The 25555-nt window shown below is 44.2% G+C and overlaps 2 protein-coding genes across 2 annotated transcripts in view; one reads left to right on the top strand and one right to left on the bottom strand.

The window, feature by feature from the left end:
• The window catches only part of FARSB (phenylalanyl-tRNA synthetase subunit beta), a 73943-nt gene extending 71438 nt beyond the window's left edge, over positions 1-2505 (top strand). Inside the window, 1 exon segment of the mRNA NM_001105021.2 lies at positions 2234-2505. Within this exon segment, the coding sequence (NP_001098491.1) occupies positions 2234-2385 (152 nt within the window). The 3' untranslated portion in view covers positions 2386-2505.
• An 8720-nt stretch (positions 2506-11225) lies between these two features.
• Positions 11226-25555, bottom strand: part of SGPP2 (sphingosine-1-phosphate phosphatase 2) — a 147776-nt gene continuing 133446 nt past the window's right edge. The window contains exon 5 of the mRNA XM_003585772.6: positions 11226-14664. Within this exon, the coding sequence (XP_003585820.1) occupies positions 14113-14664 (552 nt within the window). The 3' untranslated portion in view covers positions 11226-14112. The remainder of the gene's footprint in view (positions 14665-25555) is intronic.

Raw genomic sequence — 25555 nt, 5'->3', positions numbered from 1 at the left:
GTTCTTTTTGTCTTTCTTTGGAAAGGAGGAACATTCTCTTTGGTGATATAAATGTTTTTGTTTGATCAAGTTTTTAACCAGTTAGTGAGCTCCAGTAGAGTTTGGTGCCAACTTCTGGAGAGAGGGCCAGCTGGCGATGTCATGCTTGCTAGCTAAAGAAGAACGTCACTGAATTTTGCTTAAAAAAGTGCTGATTTGAAAAGTTGTTTTATGAACTAAAAATTCAAAGTTCTTATCTCTCTGGCTTTATTTTGCTAACATTGTAGAACCAGCACATCTGGCTTAGATTCTAAAATAGTTTGGTTTTATGCTTCAGTTAAAATGAATCCAATCAAATTGGAATTGGAAGACAGATAAAAAGGAAGGATTTTGGTACAGTGAGGATTCCTAAACATAACAAGGTTATCAGGAAAGTTCTTCAAAACTTCCTCTCTGAATGGCCTTTAAAAATAGGCTTTTTTAGATACTGTAGTTTATTCAGATAGAATTCTATGTAAGGGTTGTAACTCTACAATTCTTGATTATACTGCTCACCACCAACACTTTTATTTTATTTATTTTTTTTTTACCACCAACACTTTTAAATACTTGTCATTTGAAGATGTATTTGGTGTGAGAGAGGGTGGTCTTGTGTTTTTTTTTTTGTTTGGTTGCATTGTATGGCATGTGGAATCTTAGTTCCCCAACCAGGAACTGAACCCATATCCCCTCTATTGGGAGCACTGATTCTTAACCACTGGACTGCCAGCAAAGTCAAACTTAAGTTTGTTTGGCCTGGTTTTGTCTTTTAAGTTAGGTTTTTATTTTGACAGAATTAAAACATGCGATCTTTGTCAGATTTAACAGTGTTTGTATGTCACTAATACCATAATTATGAATGAGTATGCTTTCTGTATTATTTCGTGTGACCCCTCTCTCCAAGTGTGGATTAATGCACACAGCCAAACCATTATGAACTTCAAATGCAGTTCATTGAAATTCTTGCTTTTAATAGTAAAGCAAAATTACTTAGTTTGGGGAGATATGAGAAGCAGACCACCTTATATTTCAGCTGGGTTGCTTTGGGGTTCTTTAAGAATGATAGTTAAAAATGTTTTTCAGGAATGGAAACAAACATCCTTCCTTCCTAAGTCTCTAGCAGACTCTGACTTGATGCTAACTCCCCCCCACATACACGCCAATTCTGTGTTTCTTCATCGTCCTGACCTTGGAGCCATTAGCAGAGACTCTGTTTCTACTCTTTCATAAATAATGCACTCGCTCAGAAACGGCAGGCTGGAGGCTTGTGGCCCGGGGTTTTTATAGTTCATACGAGTAGACGTTTTGGTTGAGTCAGTGGGGAGCTGCGGACCTGATCCGTTTTCAAGCTGGTGGTGAGAGAAACGAGTCAGGCTTCGCTTTCCCTCAGCAGAGCATGGAGCGTTGCGGCATGACTGTGCGGGGGCCTGGGTGTCTGTCTGCTCGTCTTTTGGCTGTTTAAACCTTAAGAACTGTTTCTGGGTTAGTCAGCCATATCCATGTCATTGGCACCCAAATGAAGAGGGAACTTTCTACCTGTCTTGAGTAAATCAGGGGTCAGGCTAGCCCTGTGTTGGGGCTGGCCTTTGCCGCGGTTTACAGTAGATGTGCCAGAACTGCTCAGAAGGTTCTCTTGCCCACAGGAATGCGGGTCACATTCTGGTCCAAGGCCCGCGCCTGCCAAAGACAGCGCAGCTTGTGTTTCTCTGTGGAATGAGGTAGAAAAGAGTGCTGTTCCGAACAGGACGTGAATTCAGTGTAGACTCTGCATCCAGAAAGTGTTACTATGAAGAACCTGTTTCAGAACAGGTTCTTTGCAGGCACAGTGGGGGTTGGTCTTACATTTCATTTCCCCTTTGTCCTCTTTCAGAGCAGTTCCACGTCTGCACACATCCCCTCCCCAAGTCTCCTCCCAGCTCCGCTCCTTCAGTCTCCTCCTCTTCATCCTGTCTGGACCACTGCAATAAAAACACAGGGTCCCCATTTTCAGGTTTGCCCCTAAACTTTTCCTTATAAGGGTGTCTTGAAGAAAATGCTTCTTTTTAAGAAGTACATTTTAAGAAGAAACCAGAAAGCGCAAGGGAGCACTCTGGTTTCATGGCCAGGAGTTTAAAGAACAGTTATTTTTTAAAGGCGACTAGCAAGCTTTCAGTGTTATATGTCTATTGACATTTTTGCCTGGAGAAGCACTGATTCTCCTCTCCCTGTCTTGCAGGCCCTGTGTTCTTCCCTGGGCGATGTGCAGAGATCTTTGCCCGGGGCCAGAGCATCGGGAAGCTGGGGGTCCTTCATCCCGACGTTATCACCAAGTTCGAGCTGACTATGCCCTGCTCCTGCGTGGAAATCAACATTGAGCCGTTTTTGTGAAGATGAGTCTCTGCTGTGGGGTTGTCTCCCCGAGGGTCTTTCTCTTCTCCTGGATGCCCTTTAGTCGTCCGCACAGGAAGTCCACTTGTGCATTGATGTTGAATAAAGTAGAAAGCAGTGTCTGGTTCCATGGGTGATACTACCATTCCCACATCCAGCCAGCTTGTACCACACACATGGGGTGTCTGTGTGAAGCTGCCTTGTCCCTGAAGGCCAGCGGGAGAGCCAGTCCAGAGAATCAGAAATGCTCCTCACATGTCAGAGCTTTCGCCATCGCCATCACTTCTGCAATCCAGGATCCTGCTGTTTGCCCTGAGGAAACGAGAGAGCTGATTAGAGCACATGTTTGAGGTTAACTCAGGATTTTTATTTTTTGACATTTGATGGGTGTTCATCATTGGGAAACAATAATATAACAGCATTTTTAGAAAACCTTTAAGAATCAGTGATGGTCTAGTAGTTACAGCCTTTGAAGTCATTTAAAGGAAAAATGCACACATATTCAAAATATTTGAGAGTGGATACTTGGAGACAGCTAGAAGAGTTTAAAGGGAGACACTGGCACCAGGGCCCTGTGAATGTTAAACAGTATAAAGCTTACTTTTGCCCTAGCCCCCACATTTTATTGTGGTCAGCGTTATAAAGTCATGGTTTTAAATACTCTGTAGAGCTACTAGTTTCTGTTGTATTTTATAGGGAGGTATTAGATCTCTCTTCTGAAGCTAAGCTTCTGCCAGTCTGTCTTGTCTTACCCCCTAACTTACTTTAATATTTTGATTTAGAATCCCCCAGTAAGTACCATGTATTTCAAAAGCTAGATGAAATGTTTGAAAAAAGTTCTTAATTATCACCAAGATGAGATAGGAAACAAAATAAAATGTAAAACTCTAAAAGTCCCCGTAGAAATAGCTAACAAGGATAGACAGAAATTATGTTTATGGAGTTTTTGTGGCACCTGAGACTGAGACCATATTCCTACCTTGAATCAGGGCAGCAGTGTCCAACTTAGCAAGATTTAAGAACACACAGACTGTCATTGGTTCCTTCCCAATCCTGTTGTAAGCAGATCCTCACATTTCAGTAATGAAGTGAGGTACAACCATAAAAAATAATGCTTTTCAAAGGGTTTGTATCTAGCAAAAAATCTATAAAATTTCTTATAACTTGACAACCCAATTTTTAAAAATAGACAAGAGATTTGATCATACATTTTCCTAAAAAAGATAAATAAGCACATGAGAAGATGTTTAACATCATCAGGGAAATGCAAATAAAAAAGAAACTAGTAATTGAAATGGCTAAAATTTCAAAAAAACTGACTGTAGCAAGTGTTGGTGTGACTGGAACAACTGGAACTGTCATGTGTGGCTGGTGGGAATGTATAGAGATGCAGCCACTTTGGAAAATAGCTTGGCAACGTGTTACATCATGAAACATACATCTGCCGTCTAGCCGTTCTACTCCTAGGCTTCAGTTCAGTTGCTCAGTCGTGTCCGACTTTGTGACCCCATGAATTGCAGCACACCAGGCCTCCCTGTCCATCACCAACTCCCAGAGTTCACCCAAACTCATGTCCATCGAGTCGGTGATGCCATCCAGCCATCTCATCCTCTGTCGTTCCCTTCTCCTCCTGCCCCCAATCTCTCCCAGCGTCAGAGTCTTTTCCAATGAGTCAACTCTTTGCATGAGGTGGCCAAAGTACTGGAGTTTCAGCTTTAGCATCATTCCTTCCAAAGAACACCCAGGACTGATCTCCTTCAGAATGGACTGGTTGGATCTCCTTGCAGTCCAAGGGACTCTCAAGAGTCTTCTCTAACACCACAGTTCAAAAGCATCAATTCTTCGGCACTCAGCCTTCTTCACAGTCCAACTCTCCCATCCATACATGACCACTGGAAAAACCATAGCCTTGACTAAACGGACCTTTGTTGGCAAAGTAATGTGTCTGCTTTTGAATATGCTGTCTAGGTTGGTCATAACTTTCCTTCCAAGGAGAAAGCGTCTTTTAATTTCATGGCTGCAGTCACCATTTGCAGTGATTTTGGAGCCCCCAAAAATAAAGTCTGACATTGGTTCCCCTGTTTCCCCATCTCTTTCCCATGAAGTGATGGGACCAGATGCCATGATCTTCGTTTTCTGAATGTTGAGCTTTAAGCCAAGTTTTTCACTCTCTTTCACTTTCATCAAGAGGCTTTTTAGTTCCTCTTCACTTTCTGCCATAAGGGTGGTGTCATCTGCATATCTGAGGTTATTGATATTTCTCCCGGCAATCTTGATTCCAGCTTGTGCTTCTTCCAGCCCAGCGTTTCTCATGATGTACTCTGCATAGAAGTTAAATAAGCAGGGTGACAATATACAGCCTTGACGTACTCCTTTTCCTACTCCTAGGCTTACTCATGGCTATACAGGGAGTTTTATGCAGCTATTCACAGCAGTGTTATTCAGATGACTGGATACAAACAGATGAACGGATAAATAGAGTATATTTATACTATGGAATACATCACAGCCCCAAAATACATCACATTCCTTTTTTAAAGGAATGAACTACTGATACTCAAAACATGAATGAGTCTCTAAGCACTACATTAAGTGAAAGAAGCCAGACACAAGACTACATGTGATTGCATTTATATGAAGAGCTGGAAAAGTCAAAGGCAGATTGATTAGCTGGAGCCTGTGGAAGGGAAATTGACTGCAAAGAATTAAGAGTTAACTCTTTGGGGTGATTGGAATATCTGTACCTTAAATAAGGTGGTATTAGTAGTTAAGAAGTAATACCTCATTAAAGCTAGGAGACAAAAATTAGTGCAACTTTTGTATTTTGATGTGAACACCAGCAGATGTACGCTTAGGGTAGAAGAGCATGAATTTGAGAATCCGCGTGTCTGCTTGTGATGGCTTACTGCTCTACCACGATTAGTGAGACATTCTTCCCCAGTTTCAAGTTCACTGATTGAAGTCAGGGTTTGTGAGTCAGGATAGCCATTGTTGAAGTGGGTGGAACCATTAATTCTGTTGGCAGCCACTGATACCTAACTGTGTATCCCAGCAGGAAAGGGAAACAATCAACTCCAGCCATCATGTGGCATTCCTGCCCTCTGAAGCAGGAGGCAGTAGAAGAAAAACAGTATTGGATACATTAGATGAAGAGCCTTCACTTACAAGTCGAGGCTCCACAGCAAGATGGTCTTATACTTGTGCCTGTGAGTGTTTCGAACTGGAACCAGAGCGATCTGTGGGCACTGCCTGCCAGAAAGCTTTCACTGAAGAAGACACACCTGCCTAGTAAAAACTGGGGGCCCTCATATTAAAAGGGAAGTTAGATATAATTGATTCTTGTTTTAGCTTACAGATAATTTCTTCAGCCTGATTTTCCTGCATTATTCTAGTTTATTGAGTATTTTCACATGTGATTTTTATCTCAACGCATTAATTCTTTGGTTTAACAGTTGTAGGTGGGAGTTAGAATAGGGATTCTTCCTGACTTATAGGAAGAGAACAACATTCAGAGAGGTTAATAATGTGCCCAGAATTCACATGGCCGTAAGTGGATTTGTGACACCTGGTAAGAGGGACATGGCACCCACATCTGAGCGTTGTGTCTGTCATTTACCTATTTACCCAAATGTTTTTTCTTTAAACAAGTCTTGTTTTTTATATATAAAATACTAAAAGAGACAAAAAATTAATTTAAAAATGGTACCAAATAAGGCCATCCAAGTAAGGGTAAGCTAATTTACCCTTCCTCCTGTAATCCTCTACCTAATCACTGTTAACAATTTAGTTTATGTTGTTGCTGACATTTTCCTTAGTTTGGACAGTCAGACCCACGTACTTGTTCACAGTTCTGGGGTCATGCTCTGCTTACTGGTTTGCAGCAAGTTTTGGTTTCTACCTTCCAAAGTGTAATCTCATGACATTTCACTTAATATGCCCCATTTTTCCAGGCCAGTACCTTCCTTTAGACATACCTCATTCTTTTATATGATGCAAAAGTCTCTTGTGTGGATGTCCACAATCTGGTCAGCTATGCTTGTTGATGAATCTTCTGTTGTTTCCAACTCTGCAATAGTAAGCAGTGCTCCAGTTGACTTCCATATGCCTGCCCCCCACCCCGCTGCTCCTAAAACAACAGTCTTAGGGACCACGAGAAACCAGCCCTAAAGCACACAAGACTATAAACATCCACATTCGGTATTATCTTAGGTACCTGAATACCACATTGGCAAGGTGTAGAGCTAGCGAACTTCGGAAACCACGATGAGGAGTGTACCCAGAAGGGCCTTGCCTCAAGGGTTCGGAGAACAACTCAAGACTAAATGTCACTCTGGTTCCACCTAAAAAATCTTAAAAACAAGACCCAGAAGAATCAAAACAATTTTCAAGGAATGAACTGTATCCTGAAACAAAGTTTAAGAATATGTATAGTCGGACAAGATACCCAGCACCCAAGAATCTCAACTTCACAGTATCTGGCATCCAATAAAAATTATGAGGCAAGTGAAGTCACCAATACAATCAGTAAGGAGGAAAGTGAATTTTAAGATTTAAAAGTGACATAGCTGATAAAATTAATAGACAAAGATAACTCTCTTCCATATGTTTAAGAAGCCAGAGGAAAGACGAAACAGGTAGAGACATGGAAGATGGGTATTTTAAATTAATATCAGTGAAAAAACTATGAGATAAAATAGAAACACCCTGATGAAAATACTAATACCAATTGAATGGCAGTAGAATTGATTGACTGGCTTTGTAATAAATTTATGTTAAGCTGTGGTTTTATTCCCCCCACAACAAAGTCTTCTAGCCAAATATTTTTATTGGTACCTAGTTTAGATGATAAAATGATCTGGGTTTAGTGTGCTCTATGCAGTTTCTCTTCTCTCGGCATCATCCATCTAGTTCCCAGGAGACAGACACTGTGGACTGGAAGCCCAGGAGGCTCTGCTCCTATTTAGGCTCACAGATGCAGGTTGATGGCATGACAGCAGTACCAACTGTCACCCTACCCCACCCCCAACACATTAAAGCTGGCTTTGTGTGTGTTAAGGAGGCACTGACATTCTTTGAAACTCTCCAATGGGAAAGAATCTGGCTTGTGCTCCATCCAAGGGGACCCTGATGTCATAGCAAGAGAGCAGGACCAGCACGTGTGCTGAGTGGGTACAGGGAAGAAACGTCCCAGCTGAAACTCCAGCTACATCCTCACTTGTCTTGCTGGCTTCTGCAAGCCATGTAGACAGGCGTGGAAAAGGAAAAGGGGGTTTGGCTTTGCATGGCTTTCCTTGTCTCGCAAGGCTCCAGTTTTAAGAACTTAACCCTCAAAAAAAAAAAGAACTTAACCTTCTATTCATGGTCCACATTGAGCTCTCATTCTTAACATGCATCCTGTAAATAGTCAAGTCTGCACTGCAGGGGTGCCCCACTTGCAGAAAACAACGCATGTGTGCTGTATCCTAAAGAATCCATTAAGGAGCATGATGTTCAAGCTGGTTTTAGAAAAGGCAGAGGAACCAGAGATCAAATTGCCAACATCCGCTGGATCATGGAAAAAGCAAGAGTTCCAGAAAAACATCTATTTCTGCTTTATTGACTATGCCAAAGCCTTTGACTGTATGGATCACAATAAACTGTGGGAAATTCTGAAAGAGATGGGAATACCAGACCACCTGATCTGCCTCTTGAGAAATTTGTATACAGGTCAGGAAGCAACGGTTAGAACTGGACATGGAACAGACTGGTTCCAAATAGGGAAAGGAGTATGTCAAGGCTGTATATTATCACCCTGTTTATTTAACTTATATGCAGAGTACATCATGAGAAACACTGGACTGGAAGAAACACAAGCTGGAATCAAGATTGCCGGGAGAAATATCAATAACCTCAGACATGCAGATGACACTACCCTTATGGCAGAAAGTGAAGAGGAACTCAAAAGCCTCTTGATGAAGGTGAAAGTGGAGAGTAAAAAAGTTGGCTTAAAGCTCAACATTCAGAAAACGAAGATCATGGCATCCGGTCCCATCACTTCATGGGAAATAGATGGGGAGACAGTGGAAACAGTGTCCGACTTTATTTTTCTGGGCTCCAAAATCACTACAGATGGTGACTGCAGCTATGAAATTAAAAGACGCTTACTCCTTGGAAGGAAAATTATGACCAACCTAGATAGCATATTCAAAAGCAGAGACATTACTTTGCCAACAAAGGTTCGTCTAGTCAAGGCTATGGTTTTTCCTGTGGTCATGTATGGATGTGAGAGTTGGACTGTGAAGAAGGCTGAGCACTGAAGAATTGATGCTTTTGAACTGTGGTGTTGGAGAAGACTCTTCAGAGTCCCTTGGACTGCAAGGAGATCCAACCAGTCCATTCTGAAGGAGATGAGCCCTGGGATTTCTTTGGAAGGAATGATGCTAAAGCTGAAACTCCAGTACTTTGGCCACCTCATGTGAAGAGTTGACTCATTGGAAAAGACTCTGATGCTGGGAGGGATTGGGGACAGCAGGAGAAGGGGACGACAGAGGATGAGATGGCTGGATGGCATCACCGACTCGATGGACATGAGTCTGAGTGAACTCTGGGAGTTGGTGATGGACAGGGAGGCCTGGTGTGCTGCAATTCATGGGGTCGCAAAGAGTCAGACATGACTGAGCTACTGATCTGATCTGATCTGCTGTTTACAGAAATGAGCTGCCATATGATTTTTAAGCAGCAAACTTCTTAGTGCACTTAAAATTCAAGTTTAAACAACCCAAACAGAGGCAGCTTTTACCAAAAGATCTATTTCCTAAAATAAGATATGTCTACCCTCATTCCACTTGATTCTGGTTAACCTCTTACTAGAGAACCAGGGCTTTATTTGTAATCATTTATTTCCACTTGGTGTGTGATAAGTCGCTTCAGTCGTGTTCAACTCTTTGTGACCCTATGGACTGTAGCCCACCAGGCTCCTCTGTCCATGGGATTCTCCAGGCAAGAATACTGAAGTGGGCTGCTACACCCTCCTCCAGGGCATCTTCCTAACCCTGGGATTGAACTCGTGTCTCTGAACATCCTCTGCATTTGTCAGACGGGTTCTTAACCACTAGTGCCACCTGGGAAGCCACTGGGTATGATTTTTAATCATTCAAGAACAACATGGGTTATTTACAGGTCCCTCAAAAAGACAGGATCATGACAAAATATTTAAAAATAAAGTTCCATGGGACTTAGCTCAAGGAACTGAGCAAAGACAGGTGGGAGGGACGCGTGGACACCAAGGACACAGATTCAGTCCCTTGCTGCTGTCACATCTGCCCAGAGATGAAGAAAGGATGTGGGAGCTAGAGGTTCACTGACAGCAGAGGGAAAGGCACCCTCTGCTGGGGTGAATATTTGAGTGAAGAGACTGAAATCACCTGTAGATGTCACCTCCTCTGGATTATCCCATGTGGAGGCAAGGAAAAGGAGTAAGGCGCTTCTTAGGCTCCCTTCCTATTCTCGTGATCAGGTTCTGCCCCATCAAAGCCTCTTGCTCACTGTTTATCCCAGCCGTTTATCCCAGCCCTACCATTACTGTTAACTCCCACACACATGCACACCACCACGGGTGTGGTCTGGCTCTTCCTTGTAAGAGCTGGAGGTGTAGGGGAAGTGTCTCTCGCAAGCTGTGCCCTCACCCTAGAGCATCATCTTGTACCTACTTTGCATCACGTCTCCATGCAAACTCCATCTGTTCTTTAAGCCTGGCTCACACATTACCTCCCCTATGAGCCTCTGTTGAGTCACAGAACTCAATTCCCACTGGGAGCTTATCTTTATCCTACAGCCTTAACAACTTTGGATCTTGGTTTGTAATTTTCTGAGCCCGAGTCTTCTCTCTGCAGAGACCTCCATTTGGCAGATGAGGTCTCATCTAGTCTCACATGCCCATGGGAAGCAGCAAATTAGGTATTATGAAATAACATGGTGTTCAAGGTACAAACCGGATCCTAACTTAGCCTTGCAAATAAGAGTGTCAGCTTTCAATACCATTTCAAAAAGCAAGGGATGCTGAAGGGGAGAGCATATCATTGCAATGACGTGACTGTAAAGTGGGGTCATGTCCATTTCATTCAGCAGACAGTGCAGTCACCTGTGAAAACCTTTTGCTTGGGCTTCCCTAGTGGTCCAGTGGTTAAGAGTCTGCTTGCCAATGCAGGGGACATGGGTTTGATCCCTGGTCTGGGAGGATCCCTCATTCCGAGAGGCAACCAAGCACAGGCATCATGGCTACTGAGCCTGTGCTATGCAACAAGAGAAGCCACAGTGAGAAGTCCGCACACAACTGGAGAGCAGCCCCCACTCTCTGCAAGTGGGGAAAGCCCAAATGCAGCAACAAAGACCAGTGCAGCCGTAAAGAAATTTTAAAAGAGAGAGCATTTTGCTTATCTTCAATATATAGTGACATTTATCTCTGAATATGGTAAGAGGATGCTCTTGGGTCTTGAGGAGCTGAAGGAGGGTAATTAGACACGCAGTCATACTACTTCCTTTCTTTTCATCATATCTGTGGCTGCCGTGGTGCTCACCAACATCTGCGTGTGGCTGCATCACGACAGCACTAGAGAACTGTATCGTCACTGTTGAGTCGCTTTGCAACTCCAAGGACTAGCCCACCAGGCTCCTCTGTCCTTGGGATTCTCCAGGGATCGAACCCACATCTCCTGTGTTGGCAGGCAGATTCTGTACCACTGAAGCACCTGGGAAGCCCCAGAGAACTGTAAAGCTGCTGTTTATTTTTGCCACCACTTTTCAACTCAGGTCCCATGAACCCTGAGGATCTAAGGGGGAAAAATTGCAAGGAAGCAGAACACTGGCTTTTAAAGCATTTAATAAATCATAATCAAACAAAAATGATTTTAAAAAGAATAAATTTACATACAGTACATAAGTAAGATAGCTGAAGGTTTCCAAAATAGAAAACCAGAGCATATGGCCCTGAAACACCACATGCTTTGGTTACACTCGGGAAGCATGAGTCGCCTATTTGGGCAAGAAAATTCTGTTATAGTGTGATCTGCAGGCACCTTGAGGGGTGATTTCAGTCCTTGAGGGTTTTTTGTTCATGGTCTCCTCTGTGGTTTTTTCTCCCGCATCATCTGTTTTGGTGGGGGTCCAGGCAAAACTGGCCTGGAATGATGGCTGTTTAGCATGACACTCACAGGAGGAAATGCCTGGTCCCTTGTGCTTGTGGGCTGGGGGCAGGAGGGCAGTCAGGAAGAGCACGTGCTGTTCTGCCTGGAGGGGCTGATAACGCCAAGCACTTTGGTGTCACCACGTTCAAATGCAGGGCTGGCCAGACTACATCTTCTACGCTTAGACTGGACACATCAAGATGAGCTGGATTTTAAAACTTAATCTCTAAGACTTCTGCTCAACAGAGGCTCTGGATCAAGACAGGGGCTATGCCAGCAGGGGGCAGTCTATCCCCAGAGAGAAAATCCAAAGGTCAGAGATGGAAGGTGTAGTCTTGGGGGGTGGGATGAGGGGTGTTTTGTGTGTGTTTGTGTGAAGGGCTGGGTAAAGTGAATGAGGAGGGCTCTGTGTGTGTGTGTGTGTGTGTGTGTGTGTGTATAACAGGGTGAAGGGCTTGGGTAAGGTGAATGAGGGCTGACCAAGCTGCAGTTTGAAGCAGTTAAAATGGTTTTTCTAAACAGTTTCTGCCTCATTCTAGGCCACAGAGCCGTCGTGCTCAAAAACTAAGCTTGGCCTCACCAATATGTACTTTTTATTCTTTGGTTGATGTAACAAGAGACTTTAAAAAGTGACCAATCTGTGAGTCTTTCTTTACTGCACAATGGCTACCATATTCATCCTCAATCCAAATTGTATAAATACAGCCTTGAATACATCAATGCAGTTGACTGCGGTTCTGTTTTGGGGGCTTAAAACTAAAGAGATGGCAGTAAAATTTATATACACACACAAATGAATCGTTCACACCCACCGCTATGACAACAATTAGCACCCTTCTCAAAGGATACAAGTGGAAAAAGCTGATCCTTTTGCCCGTTAGCTTCAGAGAAATCAACTAAAATCATTTTGTGTAAATATTACCCAGGGCTATGATCTCAGGTCTGGCAGCCCACGGGGACGGGGGTACAGAGAGTGCCGCGTGCACTGCAGTGTGGGGTGGTCTCGGGTGGGGGTGCCCGTGACCTGGGGCATCCCCCTGCCAGAGTGCCACAGATCTTGGTCAGAGGATGATGTAAAAACACAAACAGCAAGTCATTTTGACCCCTGCCTTCTAACTATGAAAAATGTCAGAAGCATGAAGGCAAACATCAGAGATGATCGCAACCAAAAGGCCAGGGTGCGTCTTTGAAATCAGGACAAACGGGTGTTCAGTTTTCACACTGGATGCGGAGGTAAGAACCTAACTGTCCAGACAGGCAGATTTCCCCTCAAAGTATGTGAGTGGTGAGGACGCAGGAGGTTATAAAGCATTGGCTTCAGCAGCTCAGGAGCTCCACCATAAGACACTTTGTTAACTGCCCATTGACACTCGCTTTTAAGAACCACCGTTGACAGCTGTTCAGCTGTTCCTCTTCATTCTTGTTCCTCCTCCTAGAGGAGCCCCTGCAGGAAGGTGTTTGCATAATGATCACCTTCCTAAGTCTAATAAGGACTTGCCTGGGGTCTAAAGGATGCTGGGTTGGGTTGGCTTGTTCCAAAGAGAGGCTGACATTGTTCTGACATTAATTACCCTTAAAATTGCCAAGAGACAAGAGGTGGGGGTGGGAGATGGAAAGGGAGCCCCTGATTCTATTTAGCAGATGAGAAAATGGATTTAGAAAAAGTAATGAAGAAACAGTGGCCAGGACGGAGGTCTAGGGCCCCAAGAAGGATTACATTCACCTGTTTTTCTACTGATCCACTTTAACAGGCCCACGACAGTGCCTTCCCAGTTTGTAAAAAGCAAAAAAAAGATGAAGAAGGGCAGAGGGCTTGTCCCAAGTCACTCTGATGCAGGAGAGAGCCGCATACCCAGAGGAACCCAGATGAAGTGAGTTGGGAGCAGCCAGTTGGGTTCATGGTTCAGAAGAGGATAGAAATAAATGGTATCCAAATCCTGCAAAGTGTACAGGCAAGGAGGAGCAGATCCCCTCCTGTCCAATGCGCACCTGACAGAGACCAGGACACACAGGGAAAGCAGGTTCTTGCCTAGGACCTCAGGGCTTTGCCTCGCCTTTCACGCTTCCCGGGGAGGTTTACAGCACTCTTTCCCTGTGAGCTGGCATGGTCTCATGTGATCATAACGACAGAAAGTCACCCTGTCCAAGGAACATCATCTTTTCTCTCGGAGCAGCACTGAGACTGAGCGATGGGCAGGGTCATAATTGAAAAGAAAACCCGTTGTCCAGCTTTCTGGGTCATGCTCTTCAGAACCCAGGGTGTTTGTGGCCACTCCTAAGCCAGGCTGCAATTCCTGCCAGCCCACGGCTGGCCCAAAGTCCATGTAACAGGGTGGGGGACCCCGAAAGAGGTTAACTGTGGGTTTAGCCTGGCTTCATCCGTGACATGACCCTTACAGGCAAGTGGTTCCTATGAGACAACTTTCCCCACCATACAGCAGCAACATTTATCTTAGATATTAGCAAAATAGACATGTGACTTAAGGAAATTGTTTTTAAAGAAAAATGTGTCATCAAGACTTCCCCACTCAACTTTTTGATGTCTTGTCCAGTGACTGTTTGAGGCTCAGAGTAATCCCAGAAACCTGTGGAGCATTGGCACGAAGGTGATAGCACAGATGCCAACAGACGTGTAGGTAACAAACTTGTAAGGCACTTCGATCTCCAGTCTCCGCCTGGCCTCCTTGTTTCTAGTGACCACCTTGAACCAGGAGTACAACACTTGCAGCGAGAGCTTCTGTACAAGCTGACGGACCAGGAGGATCAGCACAATTCCCACAGTGAATTTGGCCAGACCCAAAACTAACAGGTCGGTGGTGAGCGGTGGGATGTTCTGAATAACAGGGAGAGATTCCATGGGCTCAGACACGAGCTGGAAAAAATGGTTGATCCAGAACCCTATGGTCACCCCAGCTCCAGCAGCCATGATGGTCGTGGTGTCTGCTCTGGTTGGGCTGTAGTAATCAGACACGGGGTAGTTGTAGCACAGGAAGAATGGCACCACTAGAACACACACAGGTAAGAGAGGGCTGGCCGAGTCCAGGCGATCGATCAGGGTCCAGGCAGGGTAAGTGAGGACAATGAGGATGGCGGTGATCAGGATGCCGCCCAGCACATCCTGCGGGAAGGAGAGCAAAGAATGGTGAGAGCTCTTCCTGTATTAATTTCAAGTCAAGTAAAACTGATTAGATGTTTAAAACACAATTTTTACATTGCTTTATTTTATAATACTATTTAAGATTTTTTTTTTGTTTTGATGTGGACCATTTTTTTAAAGTCTTTCCTAAATGTGCTACAATATTGTTTCTATTTTATGTTTTGGTTTTTTGACCTAGAGGCATATAGGATCTTACCTCTCTGACCAAGGGATCAAACCCACACCCCTGGCACTGGAAGGTGAAGTCTTAACCACTGAGCCACCAGGGAAGTCCCTTATAATACATATATTTTTTAAAATGTATGGTTGTAAACATTTTAAAAGTAGGAAAAACACAGTCATGCTATTCATCATTGTATTGCTATTCATGGTATGTCTTTCAGTTTTTCCATCTTTTGGAATAAATTTTATGTTTATTTTCTCAATGCATGGCTATAACCACACTTTCTTCAATCTATTTTATTTTTTTTTTCATCCTATACTTTTAAAAAATTTGCTTTTTGGCCATATACTATGTGGTTTGCAGGATCTCAGTTCCCCAACCAGGGACTGAACCCAGGCAACTGCAGTGAAAGCACTGAGTCCTAACCACTGGACCACCAGGGAATTCCCTTCAATCTATTATTTTTTTATTTAATATTATGTCACAGGGCTTCCCTGGTGATTCAGATGGTAGAGAATCTGCCTGCAGTGCAGGAGACGTGGCTTCGATCCCTGGGTTGGGAAGATCCCCTGGAGAAGTGAATGGCAACTCACTCCAGTGTTCTTGCCTGGAGAATTCTATGGACAGAGGGGCCTGACGGGCTACAGTCCACAGGGGTCGCAAAGGGTTGGACACCCCTGAGCAACTAGCACACCCACACCTTAAGTCACAAGGATGGTCATGATCTTCACAAAGATGGTGTCATCCTTTCTTGGCAGGCAGAGGGTGGAGGAGAAAGTCACCTTCTGCAGGAGCCATGTTAAAAGCAAGAGCATCATCATTACTTACAGAGTGCGTTTATTTGGGGTGGTCTGGGAAGATATTTTGGGAGAAGGCAATGGCACCCCATTCCAGTACTCCTGCCTGGAAAATCCCATGGATGGAGGAGCCTGGTAGGCTGCAGTCCATGGGGTCACTGAGGGTCAGACATGACTGAGTGATTTCACTTTCACTTTTCGCTTTCATGCATTGGAGAAGGAAATGGCAACCCACTCCAGTGTTCTTGCCTGGAGAATCCCAGGGACGGGGGAGCCTGGTGGGCTGCCGTCTATGGGGTCACACAGAGTCGGACACGACTGAAGTGACTTAGCAGCAGCAGGGAAGATATTTTAGATGTGGCGGTATGGACGCTCCATCGTGCCCATCTGGGCACTACCACTGTCTTCAGAGACAGAACTTCAGATAGTGTACATGTCTCACTGGGTGCATGCGCGAAGCTTAATCAATCCTTCTTCAGGACACTTCAGACTGTGGTTTTCCTTCTTTGTTCCCATGTCCCTCTCTCCTCCTTTCCCTATTTTTTCTCTTTCTCCCCTTCCCTCCTTTGCCTCCTTCCTTAAAGGCATGTTTAAAATATTTTTAACTCCTTAATGTCCTCCATTTTCTTCTTCCTTTAGTGTTTTCACAGCAAAATTCATTAGGTGAAGTCTCAACATAACCAATTGATTAATACATTTAAGTCAGAGAATGAGGAGCTTGCTATGGTTTTGTTACAGTTTCATGTGGGTTATTTTGAAATTTTATAATTGAAAAATTGAAACACTTTCCTCAATGCATTGGAAAATCTGGAAAACAACAAAAAGTAAAACATATGCATTGTAGAAAATCTGGGAAGCACCAAAAAGTATAAGGAAAAACAGATCCTTATTTCCACTACCTACTGTCAACTGTGTCTATATTTTGGCATGTTGCCCTCCCACTCTTTTTTCCCCCATAAATATAAAATAGAATTCTAAAGAGTTGGTCTTCCCCCCCCCCCCCCCGCCAATTCTTCATTCATTATTGCTCTTGTTTAGTTTCTAATAAAATGACATCTGATTCGGGTAAACAATGAGCGAGAATCAGACCTTAGAAGTAAACACTGAGGCTAGAGCATTTTTCAGATTAGAGGGTACCCATCCATCCTTCCAGTGTCCACATGTGTGAGCTCCTGCTGTATGTCACATTGCTAGAGGATCCAGTCTGAGCTAAACCATCACAATCCACGACTATGGGGAGCTTGCAGTCTAGAGAAGAGACAGAGGATTGCCATTGTTGAAGAGGAAAAGTGGTCAGCTTGTGGATTGTGATGGTTTTAGGGCACTGAAGAGTAAAGGGTAAACACAGGCAGAAGTCCCCAGGGTCCTAAAATCCAATCCACTCCATAAAACTTACATCGAGGGAACAACATGAGGCCGCTGACATAGCTCTCTCTGGGTACCAACATGACAAGATTTTATGACTGCAGTGGGGAGAATGAATACAAGAAGGGCAAGAGTATGGAGACTGGGAGGCCACTGGCCTTCTCAGGGGAAGCCTTGTACTCTGCATGTCCTCCATGTGACCCCTGGGCTTCACCTGCTGTTACTTCTGCCATCCTTCTCCTCAATGACCCCTCAGGCTGTGTGGTCTCCATGATCACGGTCCCCATGACCATCCCCTGTGCTGTGGTTATGCATGGGTGTTGTCTTATTTGGGCAGGCGGCGGGGAGAAGCAGTCCTTCATTTAAACTTCTTGGTTACCAAAACTTGAGGCAAACTCGAATTGAGTTTTTCTCCACCTGTTGCCTCGACTTCTTCGCCTTGAAATACAACTGCTGACTAAACTAAACTTTGTTGATACACAATTCTCAAAGCCCACTTACTAGACATTTGCTGGCTGTTTCCTCAGCATCTGTCTTTGACCCAGCAGCCTCATACCTCTCACTGGGGATCCATGAAGTTCTGGAAAATATGGGAGTTGGAGCACTGTGACCCCGTAGAACAATCAGGGTGCTGTACTCCTGGTTATCCTGATTGGTCCAGGGATGGTCATGTGACCTGCGCCAGTCCAATCAGACAAAGCTGGGGGGTTTTGCTTGGGATTCTGGGAAAGAGATGTTCTTTGTTTTTCTGAACACTGGGCCCTGTGGGTTTACACCCTTTACTTAGTAGACCTTCAATATCCAGCTTTTGTTAATGTTACCCTGCACCATCATGGCTTTCCTCTGACCTCCAAGAGGTCTCTTGCTTAGTTTCCTCCTTCAGATCCTAAACAGGGTGTTTCCACAGATTCTGTCTTCAGGCTGTCTTTTTTTCCCTCCATTTAGAGCTTGTATAGATCCATGGCCCCATCTCTCCATTCTCTACCAGAGTAACTCTAAAATCTTTTGTTTTCAGACATTTTTCTCTCAAACTTTGGTCCTACCTTTTATTTATTTATTATTTTTTTTTTTTTTGGTCCTACCTTTTAAAACTAACAGCTATTTTCATTCAGATGCCTGTCAACTCCCCTAACCAACTTGTCTAAAAGTCATCAACACCCCAAACGAAAAATAAGTCAAGGAAATGAACACTTTATAGAAAAGGAACTATGAATGCCTTATAAACATACGAAAATATACCTAAACTTACTCACAATAAGTGGAAATCAAACTAAGCTGAGGAGAAATTAAAATTTACATTCACACAAAAACCAGTATGCAAATGTTTACAGCCGTTCTATTAATAATGTCCCCAAACTGGGAACAACCTCCATGTCACTCAAGGGGTAAACAAACTGTGCTGTGTTCATACAATGGACTATTTCTTGGCAATAAAAAGCAACAAAATACTAATGCAGGCAACAGCTTGGATGAAATCTCCAGGAAATCATGCTGAATGGAAAAAGCAGTCTCCAAGGGTAACATACTGTATGCTTCTATTTTTATGACATTCTCTGAAGGACAGAACTACAGGACTGGGGAACAGATCCATGGTTGCCAGGGTCTGGGGGAGGGAGGGTGCAGCTGCAAAGGGAGAGCATGGGGGACTCTGGGGTGACAGAGCTGTCCCGTGTTATGGTGGCAGTTACTCAAATCGATCCTGGTATTCAAATCCAGAGAACTGGGACTTCCTGGTCATCCCGTGGCTAAGACTCCGTGCTCCCAGTGCGGGGGGAGCCTGGTCAGGGAGCTAGATCCTACATGCCACAACAAAGACCAGGCGTAGCCAAACAAATAAATATTTTTTAAAATACCCAGAGAACTATACACCCAAGGCAAAATCAACTTTACTGTTCGTTTAACACATGAAATTAAAAATGACATTTTAGACAAAAATAAGAAAGCTGGTGGGTGCTTTTGTTTTTACTCATTAACAGCATTGCGTGTGCCATGTGTGAAGCAGTGCTCTGGCCATCCAGAGGTTCCCAACCCAGCTCTCTCCCCTCCCCCCCAAACTGCTGATAAGGTACCCCTCACCTGTCAGCATTAACAAAAATCTACAAGTCTGACAGCATTCTGTTGATGAAACAGCAAGTGGGGGTAAAGGGACTCCTGTCTCTTAACTGTATGAATGCCAAGTGGCGCAACACTTACGAGGAGGAACCTAGTGATGTGTGACTTGACCGTGGAGATACACACCTGCCTGTGTCTGTAATGAGCTCTTTACAAATTGTCCATCGTAGCATCATCTGTGATAGCAAAAGCCTGGGAAAATGCCAAGTTCTACCTGTAGGGAGCAGTTAAATATAACCCTACAAACAAATACTCTGCAGCTGTAGAAAGAATGAGGAAGCTCTCATATGGAATTGTAAAAAGCATGGTATAGAATGGTGTGTACAGCACGCTACCATTTTCCATTTTTAAAAAGCTGGAAGATTATATGGTACATTTTTACTTTAAACACAAATAGGTTCACTTGAAGGGCAGGGGATGGAGGTGGGAAGACATTTCACAGGATACTCCTGTGTACCTTTTGAATTATATAAATGTACCGCCTCTGGGTTTCCTAGATGGTGCTAGCAGTAAAGAACCCGCCTGCCAATACAGGAGACATGAGAGATGCGGGTTTGATCTCTGGGTGGGGAAGACCCCTGGAGGAGGGCATGGCAACCCACTCCAGTATTCTTGCCTGGAAAATCCCATGGACAGAGGAGCCTGGCGGACTGCAGACCATAGGGTCACAAAGAGTCAGATACAACTGAAGCAACTTAGCGCAGACTGCCTCTGTTAAAAAAATTAAGTGAAATAATTTTTGTCTCTTTTCTTCCAAACACAATTTGCCTTTCAATCCCCATGTGAAGTGGGGATCTCAGGTGATCTCATGGTATCCTCCACAGGGGACTGGTCAGATACGGTGATGGAGGGGAGGGTGCAGCTGGCCTGCCAAAGCATCACCTGCTGGGAACAGAGGGTGCCTTGTGTTTTAGAGGAACATACATTTTGAGGGGAGGAGGAGGGCCAGGCACAATGAACTCAATACCCCAACACAAGCCTCTACTCTCTCCGTGGGGATAGGAGGTTCTGCCTCTCAGGGTGTGTCCTGGCAGCCCCACTGAACTGATGTCTGAGCCCTGAAGAAGTTAGAGAGGATGAAAGAGCATTTTGCCTCCATCTACAAAACACAGAGCTAAAGAAGGCTGCTTGGAGATCCTTCTGGCAGAGGGCTATCCAAAGAGAAGAATCCAGTCTTCCTCGTCCCTCCAGGCCACAGTGCCCCATGTGGGTACTTTACGATACCACCTGGCAGGACAAAAGTGGAGCATCCAGATCATCCACTGTATCTGCTTGGCCTGGTGAGGCAGCCAAAGAGATGCTGGTGACACGCAAATCAGCAGGGAAGGATGCTGATGGGGCAGGGACCACAGAACTCACAGCGACCACGGCATCTCCCAGACTGGCTGATGGGACAGTATCAGAAAGCTACTGGGCCTGGAGGGCAGTAAGCAAGTTCAAGGTGCTCATGGGTCACAGCCTGGGCAGAGAGCAAGGGACCCAGCAGAGCAGTCTTCACATCATGACATCCATCCAGCAGGACAACGTGGCGCTCGGGATTCAGATGGGTTCATGAGCACACGTGAGACGCCCTCAGGAAAGTTCAGGCATTTTTTTTTCATGAGCATTTCTGTTAGCGGTGGGGGTTAAACACAACTTTGCAGAGGGGTAGAGGTTCAGACTGACCCTGGAGGTGTTCAGGGAAATTCACTTATTATACATATTTCTGTTGGTGCCACCTCCATGAGTCCTAATGACTGCTCCTCTCTATCACTATCTCTGGCCACCAGTCACTTCCACAGACTTCCCTCCTCTGTGATTCACAAACTCCTGCACCTGCTGTCACTGCTGAGTTTCCCTGCCTGCTGGCCATTCACCTGCCCACAGCATTCACTGACTGCCTTCCTGGTTGCCGTTTCAATGCAAATGTTCACCAGTTTTAGTGTTAGTGTGCACTGGAAAAGTGAAAGTGAAAGTCACTCAGTTGTGTCCAACTTTTTGTGACCCCATGGACTATACAGTCCATGACATTCTCCAGGCCAGAGTACTGGAGTGGGTAGCCATTCCCTTCTCCAGGGGATCTTCCCAACCCAGGGATCGAACCCAGGTCTCCCACACTGCAGACGGATTCTTTACCAGCTGAGCCACAAGGGAAGCCCTGGAATTTTGTGTGCACTGGAATCACTAAATCAAAATTTCAGATAATTTTTAAGATGCAGATTTCAGAGGCCTGCCTTCTGATTCTGACTTGCAGCATGGCCCAGGAGTCTGCATTTTTACATCCCAACATAATGCTCATGTAGTGAGTCAAAACAGAAACAACTCTGAGAAATACCAGCCTCTCAATTGAGAGTCTGAGTCCTGCATGATATGGGTTTAATTAACCTATCATATCAGAGTTTTCTCTCATTCCTTTTCCGCTTGAACTTTCCACACCAGTCAGATAGGTCTACTTGCTTTTCCCAAAATGCCTGGCACAATTTTATCAGAATTTTGCATCCCTTTCATGTACATTTTTAGCCATCTTTATCTCTCAAGATATTATCAGCTAATCTAAGGCTCAGCTCAAAAGCTACTTCCTTTGCAGAATATCTTCCTCTGCCTCCACAGTTGGAAATAGCCTGTCCCTGAACTGAATGTAAAGGCATTTGCTTAACAGCACTCAAAAAGCCCCTCTCTTAAATTGCCTTTGCTGTAGTTCTCCGTTCACATGCCTTTCTCCTGAGTTGATTGTAACACTGATTGGCAAGGAGGAAGTTCTCCTGCAACTTGACCTTATTCCTCAAAGCCCCCAGCACAGTGCCTAACATGTCACAGATATTCAGCTACAGAGATCTGGAGAATGTAATGCCTTTCTCTCAATGGACTATCCATACTACTTAAAACCCACTGTTAGGGTTAGGAATTCCCTTGGTGGTTCAGTGGCTGAGAATCCACCTGCCATTGCAGGGGACGTGGGTTTTGATCCCTGGTCTGGGAAGATTCCACATGCTGCAGGACAACTAAGCTCATATGCCACAAGGACTGAAGCCCAAGCCCTAGGGCTCTGCAACAAGAGAAGTGACCACGATGAAAAGCCCAGGCATCCCAACTAGACAATAGCCCCACTCGTCACAACTACAGAATGCCTACATGCGTCAATGAAGACCCATCGCCAAAGACAAATAATGCGGGGAGCTGCCCGTGAGAACAGGGTCCTTTGTCCGAAGGACACAGCTCTGGGAGCTGCCTCAGTCCTTGAGGGTTTGCTTGCAAACATAGCTCTCTGTCCCACCACCCCAGAGATTAGGCGCTTATTTACTGCAGACACCTGGAGTTCTGTGCAAACTTCTCACGCACAGAGAAATGTTATCTGGTGTAAGAAATAATAACAGGGTGCCATTCCTGTGCTCTCAAGGTTTCTTGTGACTGTTGTAATGTGTATAGGTCAACCAAGAAAAAATGTCAACTGTCTTGTCTTTCTCACGCTCTTCTGTATAAATATAAGATGCTGAATAAAGTTGGTGTCAGACTGCGTCCCTTCGTGGAGACGTGTCTGAACCTCTCGACCCCATCTTTGTTGTAGTCTCTTGCTGTAGTTTCCTTTCTCAGCCCCGCCGTGCACGTTCTTGGGACCTGATCGACTTTGCCGGCTGGCACCGGCAAAATAACACATAATTTTTAAAAAAACACACTGTTATATAATGGGCTTCTCTGGTGGCTCAGATGGTAAAGAATCTGCCCCCAGTGCGGGGGACCTGGGTTTGATCCCTAGGTTGGGCAGATCTCCTGGAGAAGGAAATGGCTACCCACTCCAGTACTCTTGCCTGGAGAATCCCATGGACAGAGGATCTGGCAGGCTATAGTCCATGGGGTCACAATGAGTCGGGCATGACTAACACTTTCACTGTTTTAATACATAGAAGACAATTTGCCTTCCTTCCCTCCTTTCCTTTGTACCTGCAGTTACCAAATTCCTGGACATCTGGTTGGAATATTTTTCATCAACCAATTCTGTTCTTCAGTATATCAGGAAATGAGACTATTTGTGGTCCACAGCCCTAGCATTTGAGGTGAAAGTAATTTTGGTCAACATGCCTGCTGCTGTGGAGCTTCCTTCCTTCTATCCACATATTTGGGTTTTGGGCCATAAAAGGTGGTGCTGTATAAAGGCAATCTATATATTTTTGTAAGAAAAATACTTGAACCAGTTCTAATGAACTTTCTACGTTCATATGGGGTCTCTACATTTCTGATAATAAACTTCTTCTAAACAGCTTCTGCTGGATCATCAAAAAAGCAAGAGAGTTCCAGAAAAACATCTATTTCTGCTTTATTGACTATGCCAAAGCCTTTGACTGTGTGGATCACAGCAAACTGTGGAAAATTCTTAAAGAGATGGGAATACAAGACCACCTGACCTGTCTCTTGAGAAACCTATATGCAGGTCAGGAAGCAACAGTTAGAACAGGACATGGAACAACAGACTGGTTCCAAATAGGAAAAGGAGTATGTCAAGGCTGTATATTGTCACCCTGCTTATTTAACTTCTATGCAGAGTACATCATGAGAAACGCTGGGCTGGAAGAAGCACAAGCTGGAATCAAGATTGCCAGGAGAAATATCAATCACCTCAGATATGCAGATGACACCACCCTTATGGCAGAAAGTGAAGAGGAACTAAAAATCCTCTTGATGAAAGTGAAAGTGGAGAGTAAAAAAGTTGGCTTAAAGCTCAACATTCAGAAAACGAAGATCATGGCATCTGGTCCCATCACTTCATGGGAAATGGATGGGGAAACAGTGGAAACAGTGTCAAATTTTATTTTTCTGGGTTCCAAAATCACTGCACATAGTGACTGCAGCCATGAAATTAAAAGACGCTTACTCCTTGGAAGAAAAGTTATGACCAACCTAGATAGCATATTGAAAAGCAGAGACATCACTTTGCCAACAAAGGTCCGTCTAGTCAAGGCTATGGTATTTCCAGTAGTCATGTATGGATGTGAGAGTTTGCCTATAAAGAAAGCTGAGCGCCGAAGAATTGATGCTTTTGAACTGTGGTGTTGGAGAAGACTCATGAGAGTCCCTTGGACTGCAAGGAGATCCAACCAGTCCATCCTAAAGGAGATCAGTCCTGGGTGTTCATTGGAAGGACTGATGCTGAAGCTGAAACTCCAATACTTTGGCCACCTCATGCAAAGAGTTGACTCATTGGGAAAGACCCTGATGCTGGGAGGGATTGGGGGCAGCAGGAGAAGGGGACGACAGAGGATGAGATGGCTGGATGGCATCACCGACTCGATGGATGTGAGTTTGAACTGAACTGAACTGAAACAGCTTCTAAGAAATAATGCTTGAAAATTCAAGGACAACTTTGTATACTAATTTTTTCAAGCTACTAAATTTATAGAAACAAAAAACTCACAAAATCTTCATCTGAGGATAGTATCTGATGTTTTGATTTTGGCAGATTCTCAATGAGGAGGTGATCTTTATTGTGTTTGGCACAGTATGTGGGGCCAGAGGGACAAGCAGTCACTGTTCTCTGGGATGGCAAAGGTGAGCGGTGAGGCTTAGGACAGGGTGTTCCTGTTCAGTTGCTAAGTCATGTCCTACTCTTTGTGAGCCCATGAACCACAGCACACCAAGCTCCTTTGTCCTTCACTATCTCCCGGAGTTTGCCCAAACTCATGCCCGTTGAGTCAGCAGTGCTATCTAACCATATAGCATCCTCTGCAGCCCTCTTTTCCTTTTGCCTTCAGTCTTTCCCAGCATCACGGTCTTTTCCAATGAGTCAGTGAACACAGAAGTGGGAACCACTGGACAGCACTGGGATAATGCTGTCCAGAAAAATGTGGGTTTGGGGGTGGGGGAAGAGAAAAAAGTGTGTGTGGTTTATAAGGAGATAGGAACTCTATGGAAGATGGGAAAAAATAATGATGCAACAAAGCCTGATGAAGCAAAGACATGAGGGCAGAAATGGCTGAATGAATGTGTTTTACTTTGTAGAAAACACATTTAAAACTCACTTTCAAGAAGAATGCAATTAGACTACAAAGAGTACAAAATACACAAAATATTCACCACTTAGACCCAGTGATGGCACTCCTAGGAATTTATCCTAAGAAAATGATCCAAGAAAAAGCTGCTCACAAAGGCTCTTGATAGGAATGCTTCTTGTTATTTCAATCTATACTGATGAAGTCCAAAAAGTTAACAGTGCTCCACCATAGAACAATCAGAAAACACAAATAAGCAAAAAGATGATAAAGAATGGAGCATATGTCGTAATAAGAAAGAATCTGGAAAGACATAAATCAAGCATGGTATAATGTTGTTTACACCAAAAAGGAGATAAAATTGCAGACTGCTTTCTTATTTAATAACATAGCAGGAATATTTCCATTTGAAAAGATACATTTCTGCACCCTCTGCCTTTTTTAAAAAATAGTTT

Source organism: Bos taurus, chromosome 2, assembly GCF_002263795.3.
Source record: "Bos taurus isolate L1 Dominette 01449 registration number 42190680 breed Hereford chromosome 2, ARS-UCD2.0, whole genome shotgun sequence".
NCBI classification, from domain to species: Eukaryota; Metazoa; Chordata; class Mammalia; order Artiodactyla; family Bovidae; genus Bos; species Bos taurus.
The sequence above is the reverse complement of the archived record's forward strand: the minus strand, read 5'-3'. Positions and strand labels throughout refer to the sequence as shown.